The sequence below is a fragment of the Rhinolophus hipposideros genome (assembly GCF_964194185.1).
Source record: "Rhinolophus hipposideros genome assembly, chromosome: 23".
NCBI classification, from domain to species: Eukaryota; Metazoa; Chordata; class Mammalia; order Chiroptera; family Rhinolophidae; genus Rhinolophus; species Rhinolophus hipposideros.
This window is the reverse complement of record NC_138069.1, coordinates 6,862,787-6,879,824: the sequence shown is the minus strand read 5'-3', so window position 1 is coordinate 6,879,824 and position 17,038 is coordinate 6,862,787. Positions and strand designations below refer to the sequence as shown.

Below are 17,038 nucleotides of genomic sequence, written 5' to 3'. Positions count from 1 at the left end.
GAAAACCAGTTTCATCTCCTGAGATTTCCCAGTCCCCACCACCAGGTTCTCGTCTGAAGCTTAGTGAGGAATTTTCCACACAGGTTAAAATGCACCTGCCTCTAGAACCACCGAAGGGAGGCCGCCCTCCCACTCTCCAGTGTTTCTCCTGGACCGTCAGTCCAGTCTTAGGAGCACTGACTCTTTCACAAGGGATACACAAGGTATGAAAGAGCAAGCCCGATGACCAAAATGACCCTATGTCCAAGCAAACACACAGGACTTAAAAAACCCACAGCTCCATTTTCATAATTGGAAATTCAGTCAGTATGGATCAGGACGAATGTGCTTCCTTAGGCATTTTGCCTGTTTACTGACAATGCTTCCAGAAGTATGATTCGTGTCCTGTAAAAATTTCACATTTGGGAGTGATCACCAGATTGTTATTGTAGTCTAAGAATTAATGCTTAGCACCTGACTGTATCTAAAATTTAATTTCCGTGTATCACTGTCTAGCATCGCCGCACACTGGAATGTTTACAGTGACGAATGTTCTTAAGATGTCATCTGCCACTGCCCATTATCTTGGGTCAAGTCCGCTGAACAACAGGCAAGCCTGGCAGGACAGGACCCAGGCTCTCCAATGACGGTCGTGGCTACCACCTAAGGTCCTCTGCTGTGGCCTCAGGTGTGTAACAAACCCTCAGGCTCAGTTCCTGCATCTTCGAAATGACAACAATCAGTGTCCCTTCTTCACGGGTGCTGTCAGCTACAGAAGGGCATCACGGGAAGTAAGTTCATAACAGCGCACGGCACATTTAAGTAACTCATAAATTGAGTCAGCTGGCACTTGCTCTGTGCTAGTCTTACTATGGGCACCAGCTGATGGGACAACAATTAAAGCAGACGGCACAGTCTCACCTCCAGTTACAAGTTTCAGGCCCTGAGGAGCACGGTTCCCTGCAGATGGCTAATGGAGTTCAAAGGACTCAGGAAACATTCACGTGTCATTGAACACCTGCAGTTCCCACACCCACCTTCTCCCCAATACCAGGCGTGACATACCTGTGCAAAGTGCTGTGCCGGGATACGGCTGGTTACCTGTGTCACTGCCCGGACCTTCTCTAAACGCTGCCTGACCAGTGTTCACGCACAAAGACAGGTTAGCAGACACACGTCATCGCCATCCACACCACGCCGTACCACCACCCCCCTACCTCTGTGTAGAACACCTTATGCTCCACCACGTTAAGATCCATCGTGAAGAGCCTGGGCTGCAAGGTGGTACAGAATGTGTTCCCCTCCATCAGGCCGATCTGTGCGTTGGCAGGCTGGTGTCTGAGCAAATGCTTCTTGGGTGGGACCATATCCTGGAGGACCTAGGACAGGCAAGGAGGACGCACCACTAAGCAGCTGCCCCTCAAAAAGCCAACACCTCTCATCAAAATACTCGAAAGCAATTCCCAATTTGAAAACCGTAAGCGATGCAAAGGTATTACAGGTGTCTTTCAGTTAGGGGAGGGAGGGCAGGTTCCACGTGCTAAAACTGGGCGCCGAATGTCCAACACATTTAATCCCTAAGGCTCCTGAGTAACCGCTTAAAACAAGCAAACACAAAAAAATGGAACTCCTAGATCGTGCTATACCGACCCAGAAAACCAACCTTCTGCTCTCGACACAATTACCGATATAGCCATTAATATAAGCACCTTGCTTTTTGCATATCTGAGGTCAAAAACAGCATGTATAACAGCACTGTGTGAGGTGTACATAAAATTATAAATTCCATACAGCTACAACTCGGATTTGAAGGAAAAAAAGTTTCAGAAGTTTTGCTCAGGTTATCCTAGTTTCAGTGACAGAAATCTCACCTCTTTATGGGGTTCCATTATCACCGTCACACTTTTTCCAGTAACCTGGGCCAATACTTGCAGTGAATGCATAGCCTGTTTTCTCACAGTAGAATTTGGAGAGGTGACTTCTCGAACCAAGTCATGTGTCACGTGGTGAAAAGACTTTTCCTGAGCGGCCACGATCTCTTCCGCTCTCTCCTCATCTTTTAGAGGTGTCGCACACCTCATCAGAAGCTGCTCCAGGGTGGTCTTGGCCATGGCAACTGCCCCATTGGAAACCTGCAGGCCAGGGACTCCTTAGATGGGAAAGGGGACGATGCTCCCATGGCACCCACGTCTCCTGCACCCCGGCCTGCCATAAACACTGTCACTGGGGGTCCACGCCCCTCACACCAGGTAATTTCACAAGACTATTTTATAACCTCCATAACCTCGGTACTTCAGTAGTTAAATCCCCTACTTATAGGTAATTTGTTTGTCATTCAGAAGAGGAAATGTAGACATGACCCTTGCATTTCCAGTAGAGGGCATTACCAGGTAAGCTGGCAGTGCCTACCACATTCTTTGTCTGAGTTACATGTGCATGTAGGTTCATAAGAACCCGGCTTCTGTAGAACCGTGTGCAACACAAGCACTACTGAGCCCTATGACAAGGCTGAGAAGTAGCACTCCCTTCACAGGTCACAGACGTACTGTGTGAAGTACTCTGGCCTCTGACTGTTCCTTATCAAGGCAGATAGGTATCTGATACCCAGAGAAAGCCTACAGGCGTTCTGATCTGTCCTTCTATTAAAAATGCTGTAATGAAATCTAAGCTTCTAGGAGAGCAAATGTGCAGACCTGTCTCACGCTAACTGTTCTCCAGGGAAATCAGCTTCTTAAAACAGCTTGGTTAGGTTTAGGGCCACCCATCACCTACCTCTCCAGTTAAGTCCATCATGACAAAGAGAAGAGCTTTGAGGAATGTCTGCTGATTCTGGAGAACCCAAGTGAGAGGCAGCCGCTCCATGAGAAACTTAATGGACACCACACCCCCCAGCTTTGCATACCAGGCCTGTTCATAACAACACGCGCACAAGCGTTCCACAATGTAAGAAAACAGAGGCAGCTGGCACGCCTGAAGGGAAAAACAAACATGCAAATCATAATGTGTTACTGCGATCCTTAAACTACTGGTTTCTAGAACGACTACTCTTAGGCACAAGCACCCCCAAAATAGAAGGCCCTCCTCAATCCTTCCTTACCCTCTCCTTTGAGCCCAGGATGATACTTGCAACATCAAATATCACAGCAAGGGCCACCTCTCCGATCTTGCAAAGTTCCTTTTCTTCATATGCCATACAAATAGCTATTGCATCAATAAGAACTAAGGGATCCATTCCTTTCGACCCATTTTCTTCACTGTGAAACATGGCTGTGCTGGGCTGGCTGCCCACCTGGTAGCAAGGCAGCAAGAAAGGACCTGGAGGCGAGCAGAGGGAGCGTGAGAGAGCAGAGAACACACACCAACATTCTCGTCCCTCAAACTGCAGAACTACCGCATTCTTTTCTTTGAGGTTAGAAACGTGATAAAAGTCAGCGTTGGTACCTTTCAGACCAACTTGCGTTAAACAGCAACTATTTTAAGTGGTCTGACTCGCACAAAGGCTATTTTTCTGAATGTTTTCCATTATACACTGTATATTTTCAGATTTTCTCAATCATGAGTCAAAAATGTATTGGTTTAAAATGAGAACCACAATTGGGTATGTTCTTTTTAAAAAAAAAGCATTATATCGGCAGAGCACTGGCAGGACCGTGGGTCACCCTCTGGGCATTCTGACATACAAGTAACAATAAAAAGCAGCAGCATCCAGCTGGAGCACCCAACACACGCAGAGAACAATCTGCCAGCAACTAGTATTAGGTTGGTGCCAAAGTAATTGCGGTTTAAAAGGTTAAAAATAATTGCAAAAAGTGCAATTATTTTGGCACCAACCTAATAATGAATGCTTCACAGGTACCCAGCACCAGCATGAGAGGTACCGAGAAGGTTACACTGCTGGGAAGTTAACAAACACAGAGGAAACACTGCGAAAGAATCTAAACGTTCAACTGTGCAGCACTGACTGTTCTGGCCAAGAAGAGTTAAGGGGAAAGGTCTACATGTTCCGCAGGGTTCAGAGGAAGCGGCTCGTCGATCTTCAGGGGAGGAGGGCTTTATGGGCACTACTGGAGCCGTGCTACTCAAGCCTGTGCCCTGACCAGTGCTGGCCTGGCAGGAGTGGCAAAATTCGGAGTAAGTGTTCAGAAACCCACACAGCACTGGGCATTGCCATGACATTCTCACAGTCTTTTACAAAAGCACCAATCTGCAGTGGTTTAGAAATAAAACCAAAGAGACAAACAAAATCGGTCCTTCACCGCCCAGAGCCTGAGAGCCCTGCAGCAGAGGCGAGCAGCCCCTCGAGGCAGGGGAGCGGACGGGCGACCATCCCAGGAGGACAGAGGAGCAGTGCCAGGGAGACTTCGAGGAGCTGGCTGAAGAGCAGAGAGCAGGTGACAGAGCAGAGAGGTGACATTGGAAAACAACGCCATGGAAGAATATCAGCAACAAGTATGCCTACAAACTCTGTTTTACATGCAGAGCGTCCAACACTATTCAGCCCCCAATTTTCATAAAAAACAAAGGCCAAAATATTGAGTGTATTTCGCAGATAATACCTGGTAACCATTTTCACAATACAGCAAGCACCGTCACTGAAATACTAATTATCTCTTCCAATGGTTAAGTGGACAATTCACAAAGCTCAAAACCCAATCACCCAAACTCAGCCTCTCTGAAACCCCACAATGCCCCGACCAAGTTTTAGAAGCACCACTTCCCCTGGGCCACTCACCGCACTGCTGGGCCACTGCCACCATTGTGTAGTGGCGAATCAAGCTGGCGACGAAGGGCAGGGCGCTGGGCCGGAGGTCTTTAATGACAGCAGACATGAAGGCTCCGGTCAGAGCCTGCTCAAATGTCTTCCGAGCCGGAGTGTCCTGGGCTTTGTAGCGATGTGATATGATGACATTAGGTATGGTCTTTTCTGTAAAGCTGAAAGACAAAACTAAGTCCATCACCACAGCACCAAAATCCTTGGCCGATGATTCCACCATTACTTTTTTATTTTCAACCAGCCCACCTTCCACTTGTTTAGATGGGCCTGAGTGTATTAAAGTCTCTGCTTTAATTTCAGCAACACCCGGAATCAAATACAATGAATTTCATTATAAATATTTATAACCAATGGTTTAACAGACACCAAATATGTTCTACCTGATATTAAAACAGGCAATGCATCAGAAATAAATTACAAAATGGGGGCAGATTCAACATTTTCATATACTTTTAAGGTGATGTTTGATTTTGATCTTTTATAGTTAAGTAAGCCAAATTCTAAGAAGAAACTCCATCAGTGATCAAATAGGAATGAAAAAAGCTATAACTTAAAGGCAACTAACTACACATCTATTATACATTGAAAATCGCACCAAGGATACAGAATCAAACAGGGCTATAGATCTCATTGATAAAGCATTTACCACCAATTATATGAGATTAAAGCAGGCAGAGTCGGGAAAATACACACCAAACACAAGGATAAGAAACAGTCATCAATATTTTAAAAATTGTTAGTTTCTGTGAAACTTGAACAGCTCCAGATAATAGTTCTATGACGAGAAATCCCCTCTAATTTTTTCCCACTAATTCTCCGGTTCTGCCTCTGAAGCCCATGTATTAACATGGGGCCCTTCATTTCCACACACGACATCTTCCAACAGAGTGAAGAGTGGTCATAGTGCTCCCCACTCCACACCTGAAAGTCTTCTCAGCTCTTTTCCAGATCAAGACGATGCTCCTTAAAATGCACTGGGGTCGAGGTGCCCAAAACAGACATCTGATTCCCAGTACTGCCCCCTCAACCTGCTTTTCCCCAATGTTCCCAACACCCCAGTTAGTGGCACCTTTGGCTTAAAGCCAAGAAACCCTGCAGCCAGCTGGAGGAAGTTAGATCCTTTCATCCACTTCCTGTGGCACTTGGAGCACAATCCTAAATCTTCCTCGAGGCCCCGTCAGCCCTGGCCCACCCACCTCTCCCTCACCCAGGGCGGCCCAGCATCACTGGTCACCTGTTGTGCCCAGCAGGAGGCCTCTGCCCCCCCCATTGTCTGAGCTTCCTCAGGATGTTTCCACAATGTTTCCTACTACTGAGAGGACTTCGCTGACCGCCCTATTTTTTTTAAACTGCCCTTTTCACCCCCTATCCCCTTAGCCAGATACACTTCATAGCACTTACCGCTACGTGAAATATTATACCTTTGTTTCTTCCTGACTGTTGCCCTGTCGCTCACTAAAACGGAAGTTCCTTGAAGGCTAGGACGCAGTCCTGTACACAACCCTTGCACAGTACCTGGTACCAGAAGCTACTCCATCTAAAGAGCAGCGAAAATGCACACATGGAGAAAGGATGGTCTTTACAATAAATGGATACTGGATATCCAGAGGGCAAAAAATAAAAGCAGACCACTACTCCACACCGCTACTTCACAAAAATCAATTCTAAAGAGATTAAAGATCAAAACGTGAATGACAGACTATACAGCTTTTAGAAAATAACACAAGAGAGTAGCAGGAAACAATTTCTTACACACGATATAAAAAGCACGACGCAAAAGAAAAAATACATCAATTTGACCACAATAAAATCATGAACTGGTTTACCAAAAAACTCGACTGAAAGACTTAGAAACAATGACACCCCGGTAGCAACGCGCACACCCAGCACAGAAACCTTGGTTTCTATTAATTTCTTCAAGGAACGCTCTTCCCTTTCATAGGGACTGGTGATTCCAAGGTGGGGGGAGAGAAGGCACAAGGTGAAGGAACATCTTGTTGAGCTTGAAAGGAAGCGCTCAAAAACTAATGGGAATGCATCAGAACACAGGAGCCAGCCTGGAGGGGCTCTCGCTGACTCAATCTGGCCGTCAAAATAAATAATGGAGTTTTATCCAGTAAGAATCCATGAACCATGGATTGGGGGTGGGAGATGAGGGTCGGGGGGATCAAATATACAGTGATGGAAGAACTGACTCTGGGTGGTGAACACACAATGGGATTTATAGACGATGTAATACAGAATTATACACCTGAAATCTATGTAATTTCATTAACAATTGTCACCCCAATAAATTTTTTAAAAATCCATGAATCTGTACTGCTATATACAAATATTAACGAAAGAAAATCTCTTCCTTACTTTACAAAAAAAGGGAAACTGAAGATAGAAAATCAGCATTTTATACGCTACAAGAGAATACTATTCAGCAATAAAAAGAAGCAAAATACTGATAAACTGTGTGTCATGGATGAGTCTCTAAAGTATCGTGCCAGGTGAGAGGAGCCAGACACAGGAGACTATCCTCTCTATGGTTCCATCTATGTGAAACATGGAATGTCCAGAAAAGGCAGATTTACAGAGATATGAAGTAGATCAATGGTTGCCTGGGGCTGTGAAAGGGAATTAACTGTAAATGGGCATGGGGGGAGGTGAAAATGTTGTGAAATGTTCTAAATCCGATTTATGTTTGCGACACTCTCTAGGTTACTAAAAATCATTAAATTGCACAGGTGAAGTAGATGAATCTGGGATAAAGTATACCTCAATCAACTTGTTAAAAAGAAAGAGAACCACCACTTTGTAATCCTCATACCAGTACTTGAATCAGGCACAAACGTCAATAATGCTATGGCCAGCAGATAGGACGACATTGATGAGAAACAGGACGTTTACATTGTCGCAAACTTTCTCCCCACCAATTATCAACTACACGTAGTAAATTAACAACCTGACAATAGAGATAGGGTGGACGACACTCTCACCAATGGGACAAGCCAACATCAAACAGTCCCTGATGTGACTTCTGGAGGGTTTCTACTAGACGTGCAGTGTGAATCCTCGTGTGACAAACCCACACTAGGAATATTCTACAAAATAACTGGACTGTATTTTCCAAAAATGTCAATGTCATAAAGATAAAGAAAGGTCAAATAACTACCCTATTTTCTATGAATTTATCTAATTTATTGCAATTTAAAAATCTCTTGGGTGAAAACAGTTGCTCATAACTACTTTTTTAATGTCAAAGACATCTGGAGTGCAAACACCTTTTGATTTCTGACATTGGTTATTTGTGCCTTCTCTTCTTCACTCTGAGAAAGTACAGAAAGAAACTTGACTCTCTACCCTAGCCAGAGGCTTTTCCATTTTATTACTCGTTCAAAGAATCAACTTGGATTTACTGAACCATGCTACTGTATATTTTCCTCTTTTGTTCATTTCTTCTCATTTTTTTTATTTTGTTATATTTTTTCATTTTTAAAACAAGTATTTAGCTTAATCTTTGACATTTGTTCTTTTCTGATTTTTAACAACTTTACTGAGATGTAATTTGTATGCCATAGAATTCATTCATTTTAATTATACAGTTCAAGGAGTTTCAGTTAAATTTATACAGTTATGCAACCATCACCATAGTCCAAATTTTAAAATACGTCACCTCAAAAAGTCAATCACCACTCCCACCCCCACGGCAACCACTGATCACAACCTTAAATTATAAGAACAAAATATAAATATTACATGACAAATATTTGGAGAAAGAAAATACCTGAAAGAAAATAGGGACTGAAAAAGCGAAACATCCACTGAATGCATAGCACTGACAGGAGCTGTGGATATAATGGTGAGCAAAGGGGAGAGAAAAGGTCATGACGCTTGGTTCTTGAAACTTCCAACCTAACAAGGAGGCAATCATAAAGGCAGATCACGACTAAGATAAATTCTAATTCTCAAACATCCAAGTTCTGTGTTCCATTTTCTCTAAAAGTGAAGAGAAGCGCGACGAGGCAAATAACATGTCATTTTCCTGCTCATAACACTAAGCAGTAAGTAACACGCTCATAGCACGAGACATTTGGGAGTCCCTCTCCAACCCTGAATTCTTGAAACAAGATACATCCAATCACAGAGAATTACATTAGCGACATACTTAGGGTGTGCAAGGAGCTGGTAGAGTGCATGTTTATTGTCTTCTAGACTCATCATTGCCACCAGGAAGCACTTGATCACTTCCCACGCCTGCCTTCGGTAGTAGGGCTCAGTGTTGGCACTTTTCAAGCAGTCCAGAGCGGTTTCAATGGCCTGCAACAAAGAAACACAAAAACTAGAGTTTGTACTGAATTACATGATTTTGAAAAGCTTACACTGAAAGCCTCTGCGGCACCCCAAAGAACCTTAATGTGTGTTTTTCTCTTGAAGTGAGCACCTTGGACCTGCACAGGCTGTCAGGTATTCATCCTACGAAACCTCCAGAAGGCAGTGGAAGTGTGATGAAATAAGGAACTGCATGATTCCAATTAAAATGTAAAATAGAAGTTATTAGTTTTGTGCTTAACCAGCCAATGGGAGATTCCAGAAATTAAGTGAGCTCAGAAGGCCCCTTGTGGTAGATTTGCTGGATTACACTTATCAAGGTCCGCATGAGAAGAATGAACTCTCAGCAGACCACAGACTTTCCTGTGTCTAAGTTCAAAACTTCAAAGATGGCTTTCTTAAGCTTTCACTAAATTCCCTTGTTAAAAGAGAAAAAAGGTTTACATCATTTTTTCAGAAAACCTACATAGCTACACACACATTTTATCCTTTTCATTTCATTCAGGTTGACCAGGAAGACAGGGAGGCACAATCACACACACAAAAATAATTTGAAGCCTTTAACAGCGAAGATATTAACCTTCATGCTAATTATGTACATATACATCAAAGAACTAATCTGTGCCAAAGATTAAAGATTTATCCAGGTTCTATGTCAGGAGCCAGTTGGGGAGCTGACAGGGACAGAGGCCCTGCCCTCCAGACCAGGCAAGTGCCACAGCGCATACGGCCACTCGAGTGTGACACGGCTCCTCACCACAGGCCCAGCTGTGTGTCCGGGTTCTACAGGGCATTGCAGAACTGTCGCTCCTCCTACGGCCTCTGATCTGGTCAGCAACAGGTAATAAATCTTGTGGGGATAATTGTAGTAATTTTATTTTTAAGAATTGATTAACCTATGAGTCATTTACCTGCTGAAAAGAATGAAGGACTGTAAAGTATGCCAAAAGCAGAACTGCTCTAATGGAAATTCACTGGCGTGGCCACACTGCCACCCTTAGCCGAGTTGACTGGCAGCTCTGCGGGGTTGGCTGCGGCCCTGAGGAGGCTGCGTGCTGGGAAAGGAGCTCCACGAGCACCGTGACGTCGTCTCCGCAAGGGGCCAGGAGGACTGTGGAAGCCTAGCTTCCAAACTAAGTTTCTCCCATGCATTAGCTACTTTAGGGGAAAGCAATTTCTAAAGGGATTTTCTTGCTCTGCTTAGTCTATGCAGAGGTCAAATAAAAGATGCCCTAAGTTTTCACTACTAATACCAACCTTGCTACTGACAGGGCTAAAGCAAACAGAATCGTAACTTAAGGAAATTACCTAAAGTTTGAGAACATGCTGTAGACGTGTACAGCACAGGATGTGCAATATAAAGACAGAGAGGATTTCCGTTCTCAGTATTCTCGTAGGAGGTAAGTAGTGTTTATTTAGCAAACATCGTGATAAAGGTGTGGGTGAGAAGCTGAGATTCCACCCCGCCCCCGAGGTTTGATAAAGGCAACACTGATCTATTGGGGGGGGGCTGGAAGAGGGGTGAGGACAATGGCCTGTGCTTTCCCACCCCCGTGGCGGGGAAACAGGTGGAGTGAGAGATAATGATAGAAAACAATTCCTGAGTGACATTTACCCATGATAGCTATGCTTCCTCCCAAATGTTTAGTCAAGTCAGGTTTAAAAAAAAAAAAAAAAAAATCACAAAATTAAAAGGATCGTACATCTCAATCAAGTGGGGTGCGTTCCAGGGATGCAAAGATGGTTCATTATACCCAAATCAATCAATGTGATAACAAAATTAACCAAAGTAAAAGATAAAAATCATATGATCTTCTCAGCAGATGCAGAAAACGCATCTGACGAGATACAACATTCGTTTATGATAAAATCGCTCAAAAATGGATATAGAAGGAAAGTACCTTAACATAATAAAGGCCACGTATGACAAACCCTCAGCTACAATCATACTCAACAATGAAAAAGTGAAAGCTTTTCCTCTGAGATCATAAACAAGACCAAGATGACTATTCTCACCACTGTGATTCAACCTAGTGTTGGAAGTCCTCGCCAGAGCAATCAGGCAAGAGAAAGAAAGAAAAGGCATCCAAATGAGGAATGAAGAAGTAAAACTGTATCTATCTATCTGCATATCATACGATTTTATATACATACACACACACAAACACACACACACACATATACAAAATTCTAAAGACACCACAAAAAAACTATTAGAGAAAGTTAAAGTTGCAGGATATAAAATCAATATAAAAAATCTGTCGCACTCCTATATAATAATAATCAGAAAAAGAAATGAAGAAAATCCCACTTACAAAAACAAAAAAGAGTAAAATACCTAGGAATAAACTTCAAGGACATGAAGGACGTGTGCAATGAAAACTAATCTATTGTTGAAAGAAATTGAAGAAACCAAAGACATGGAAATATATTCCGTGTTCATGGTTTGGAACAATTGACATTGTTAAAATGGCCATGTTACCCAAAGCAATATTCTGACTTAATGCAATCCCTATCAAAATCTCAATGGCATTTTTCACAGAAATAAAACCAAAAAAAATCCTCAAATTTGTATGGAAGCACAAAAGACCCCAAATAGCCAAAGCAATCCTGACAAAAGAACAAAACCAGAAATATCATACTTCCTGTCTTCAAACTATATTACAAAGCTACAGTGATCTAAACACTATGGCATTGGCAGAAAAACACACACAGAGACCAATGGAACAGAATTGAGAACCCAGAAATAAACCCACACATATTTTCAACAAAAGAGCTAAAAACATACAATGAAGAAAGGAAAGTCTCTTCAACAAATGGTATTGGGAAACCTGGAAAGCCACATGCAAAATAATGAAACTAGACTGCTATCTGAAACCACACATAAAAACTAACTCAAAAATGAATTAAAGGGCCGGCCCGGTGGTTCAGGCAGTTAGAGCTCCGTGCTCCTAACTCCGAAGGCTGCCGGTTCGATTCCCACATGGGCCAGTGGGCTCTCAACCACAAGGTTGCCAGTTCAATTCCTTGAGTCCCGCAAGGGATGGTGGGCTCTGCCCCCTGCAACTAAAATTGAGCACAGCACCTTGAGCTGAGCTGCTGCTGAACTCCCGGATGGCTCAGTTGGTTGGAGCGCATCCTCTCAACCATAGGATAGTCGGTTCAACTGTCGGTTCGACTCCAGCAAGGGATGGTGGGCTGCGCCCCCTGCAACTAGCAACAGCAACTGGACCTGGAGCTGAGCTGCGCCCTCCACAACTAAGACTGAAAGGACACAACTTGAAGCTGAACAGCACCCTCCACAACTAAGACTGAAAGGACAACAACTTGACTTGGAAAAAAGTCCTGGAAGTACACACTGTTCCCCCCAAAAAATAAAAAATAAAAAATCTTTTAAAAAAATGGATTAAAGACTTGAATATAAGACCTGAAACAATAAAATACTTAAAGAAAATATAGGCACTAAACTTACGGACCTTGGTCTTAGAGATGTTTTTGTGAACTTGACCCCAAAGGCAAGGGAAGTAAAAGCAAAAATAAATGAATGGGACTATATCAAACTAAAAAGCTTCTGTACAGCAAAAGAAACCATCAACAAAACAAAGAGGCAACCAACCAAACGGTAGAAGATATTTCGCAAACAACATCTCCAATAAGGGGCTAATAGCCACAATACAGAAAGAACTCATACAACTCAACAACAAATAAACAAACAATCCAATTAAAAAAATGGGCAGAGGACCCAAACAGATGCTTCTCCCAAGAAGATACATGGTCAACAATACATGAAAAAATGCTCAACATTACCAGCTATAAGATTAGTAAAAATCGAAAACACAATGAGATACCACCTCACACCTGACAGAATGGCTATTATTTCTTAAGATAAGAAATAAGTGTTGGAGAGGATGTGGAGGAAAAGGAATCCATGTACACTGCTTCTGGGAAGGTAAATTAGTATAGCCACTATGGAAAACATGTGGCAGTTCCTCAAGAAATTAATACAGCTACCATATGACCCAGCCACCCCTCTTCTGGGTATCTACTCAACAAATTTGAAAGCACTTATTCCTAAAGCTCTATGTGCTCCTCTGTTCACTGCAGCATTATTCACAATAGCTAAGACATGGAAACAACCTAAGAGTACCCTTCAATGGATGACTAGACAAAGATGTTCATATATACAATGGACGACTACTCAGCCATACAAAAAAGAGAAAATATGGCCACTTGCAACACTATGGATGGATCTGGAGAGTTTATGGTAAGTGAAGTAAGTCAGACGGAAAAGGACAAGAATCATGTGATTTCACTCACATGGAATGGAAATCAGAAAGCAGCAAACTAACAAACAAAAAAACCTCACAACTAACAATTGTCACCCCAATAAATTTAAAGAATAAAAAATTTTTTAAAAATCATCCTCACAGATACAGACAAGAGAACGGTGGTTACCAGAGGGGAAGGGGGTGAAGACAAAGAGGCTAAAGGAGGTCAAATATATAGTGACAGAAGGAGACTAGACTTTGGGTGGTGAGCACACATTACAGTATACAGATGTCATATTATAAAGTTGTATACCCGAAATTTATATAACATTATTAACCAATGTTAGCCCAATAAATTAAACAACAACAAAAATCGCAGAACTCATTATGTGGGTAAATTTCTTATACAGAAAGGTAAACATGCCAAGTTCTACAATATGAGGCAACAGAACAGACAGAGTTAGCCTGGGGGCAGGGGGAAGGGGTGCTCTGAGTTGTTCCAGGCCATAGAACACTGGTATTAAGACCAGATCTGCAAGGAGCTCAGGAATCCCAGCTGACACTGACTTATTAAAATGGCCCAGTCACTCAATACACACACAAGTCTACTATAATACCCTTTACAAAATACCCAATATACCATGGCTAGATAAATGTTATAAAAAGTCATGATAACAAAGGCTGTGTGGCAGGGAAAGGCTGGTTATACAAGAAGAAGGAAAAGTCAAATGTAACAATGTAGATTACAATTAAGTAGAACAGTGACACGTGTGACAAAGGACTAGCAGGTCAAGATAAAGGGAGAATAGTTTTCTATAAGGATAAAGCAAAAGTAGTTGCGCGGATCATTTACAAGATATTGGGAACACAGTTTGTTTGGGTGTTTTGTTTTTTTTAATTTTTCTATTACAGTTGACATTCAATATTATATTACTTTCAGGAGTTTGTTCGTTTTTCACACAATTTAGAAGGGTTCTAAAGGCATGTAGAGAAAAACCAAAGAGCTGCCCGCAGCTGGCTAAGAAGCCAGGAAAGACAGCAGGAGCTGTTTGGATAGACACAGGACAGGAGGAAGCTAGATACCAGAGTGACGGGGATGAGACAAGAATAAAATTAACATGGGTTCTAAACGACACTTGAAGTAAAGCCCATTGGGCATCAAAACAGACTAAGTCCTAGGGCCGGGGTGGGGAGGGGGGGGAAACGCAACACCTAACCATCACCAACCAAGTTGACACTAAATAAATCTCATACTTTGAGTTAGTAATTCCCTCCCCAAAAAGTACACGTTTTATTCACATATTTTCAAATAAAAATTAACTTTCTTAAAATGAAATTTACAGCATCTTTAAGAAGTGTCCAGAGGCTTCCAAACTTACCTTCTCCATTGGGAGCTGAAGAGATGCTTTGCAATCAGAAAACTCCACTGTGATACTGGGGCCTTGAACTTCAGTCACAACATAGTGCAGCTTCTGGGATTCCTTTAACATTTTTCTGTTACTGCCACCAAATTTACCAAGTACCCGATAGGCCACGTGAGAAATGCTATCAGCAGGATTGCGTAAAGTGCGCCATAAAGCCTAAACATCAACATGCTTCCATTAAAATCCTTCCAAGGTAATGCATTCACATGATTCACAAATCAAAATTCAAAAGTTATTAAAAGACTACACAGTGAAAATTCTTCCATCCATCTTTGTCCCCCAAACACACAAGTTCCCCTCCTTGGGGGAAACCAATGTTATCAGTCTTTGTATCCTTCCAGAGAAAGTTTATGTCTTTACCAAACTATGTATTTAATACAAACGTTCTTCCATGCTCCTAAAATACAAATGGTAGCATACTGTAAATACTGCAGAGTTCAAAAGGGAGAAAACTAAGCAATATTTTGCTTAAGCACTTTTACAAAAAGGGATCAGGAAGAGCACAGAGGGAAGTGCAATTTACTGGCAAGGTTCTCATTCTCGAGTTAGATGGTGAGTTCTCAGGTTTTTACCTTTATTATTAGGCTTTATAACTTACAAACATGATATCTAAATTATCTCGTACATCCCAAGAAAGGATGGCAAAGAGGGAAAATGTGGATCATGTGGGGCCCTGCATCATGGGAATAAGTAAGTTAATGTGTGCCTTGTACTTACAGTTAGTAAAAAACACATGCCCTCAACTGTTCCAAAAACTGTCAATTTTCCCACATTTTCCCAACTAAATTATGTCTTGAAAATCACTGTAACTCATTATTTAAGACTATTTTTTTAAAATCACCTTCTATAACAACGTCCAATGTTAATGTCCAACAATAGCCAAAATCTTGGTACTTTTCTCTAAAGCAAATTCCAATTTCTCCTACATTTCTGTAGGTCCAAAGAGGCTTGTCCTAATGACTGCTGGGAGATGCCCCAAGTCTCCTCACCTCCACCCCTGCACCTGGCCCACCTAATCTTCAGAAGGGACTTCTGCTCACCTCCCCAGGAGGGGGCGCCACAGGGAATGAGTGCTTCTGATCTCCCAGTACTCACACACGGATGCAGCTGGTGGATGGGGCTAGAGAGAGACGGCTTGTGACACTTGTCTAGTGGATGGGTTACTGTGCCCCCAAAAGCAAATAGCAGCCTGGACCCTGTCTCTCCCTGGGGCTGTCGGCCTATGGAAAGGCAGGAGGCCCGAGAACCCATCCCTGCCTCCTCCTCCTGCACGGAGCTCACCCACACTTGGGTCAGGTCTTCCCAGTTGCCGTCTCCACTGTATTCTGTCCAGAGACTCCTGTCCTTAGGAGTTACTGAGTCTCCTTCATAGAAAGCTGGAATTATGGCCAGCACTTGGGGTGAAATACTCTATTCTAAAGGGGCAGATGAGTAAGTAACAGGCCTCCTAAACCTCTAGGAGTTATCAAGCACATTGCAAATCAGTAACAGCAGCAAAACATGAAGGAAACACTTGACATTTGACATATGAACTCTAATGGACAAAAAATGTAAAATGTTTTCAGACATCTATACCTTCCCTTAGGAATCTGCATCTCTTTACTGTGTAACTCAAGATCTCTTGTGGATAAAGAAAAGATCACCCTACAGGCGGCCATGTCTGCCTTTGTAAGTCATCGATGTCATGAAAACATAACATTTGTGAACGCCCTCCAAAAAGGGGGGCAATACTGCAAAACAAACATCCACTCGATACTTACAGGACTTCTTTACATATTTTCATAAGCCAGAAAATGCACAAAGTAAGTTCAAAGCTACACCATTCATCCAACAGAGAGCTCACCACTGCGCATGGAGCGCTCAACAGTGGCCCTTCACTTCTGGAAACCACTAGCCTAAAATCCTCAGTAAAAACTACGTAGGTGCGGGAGCACCTGACGCCTTTTGCTGGCACTGATTAGAATCAGACTTACCTGCATGAGCTCTGCGCGCACCGGCTGAATGTGGTCATAGAGGAAATCAGGCTGCAGGTTGTCCACACACAGCTCCAGAGTCCTCAGGCCTTGGCTGACCAACGTCTGAGAGCCATTGAGGGCAGACACCAGGGGGTCCATTAACATGGGCAGATAGGGCAAGAGAGAGCTCAGCCGCACCGGCACCGTGAGACACAGCTCCACGAAGAGGTCCTTCATATGCTGCTTGTGCAGGCCGCTCTGCAACATGTTCAGCCCTAACAATGGTGTGAGGCCGGCAGAGAGGGACGTTACCTTCCAGAC

At 42.9% G+C, this 17,038-nt stretch overlaps 1 protein-coding gene across 17 annotated transcripts in view; it reads right to left on the bottom strand.

Annotated features, from left to right (window-relative positions):
* Positions 1-17,038, bottom strand: part of TRRAP (transformation/transcription domain associated protein) — a 120,463-nt gene that overhangs the window by 73,953 nt on the left and 29,472 nt on the right. For all 17 annotated transcript variants that reach the window (XR_013992343.1, XM_081034885.1, XM_081034899.1 and 14 more), the window contains exons 20-27: positions 16,736-16,992; positions 14,718-14,918; positions 8,907-9,058; positions 4,712-4,911; positions 3,077-3,294; positions 2,752-2,949; positions 1,851-2,111; positions 1,197-1,358 (exon numbers count right to left, since the gene is read on the bottom strand). Coding sequence is in view for 16 of the 17 variants with exons in the window: in XM_081034885.1 (XP_080891011.1) it covers positions 1,197-1,358; positions 1,851-2,111; positions 2,752-2,949; positions 3,077-3,294; positions 4,712-4,911; positions 8,907-9,058; positions 14,718-14,918; positions 16,736-16,992 (1,649 nt within the window). In the remaining variant the exon portion in view is untranslated. The remainder of the gene's footprint in view (positions 1-1,196; positions 1,359-1,850; positions 2,112-2,751; positions 2,950-3,076; positions 3,295-4,711; positions 4,912-8,906; positions 9,059-14,717; positions 14,919-16,735; positions 16,993-17,038) is intronic.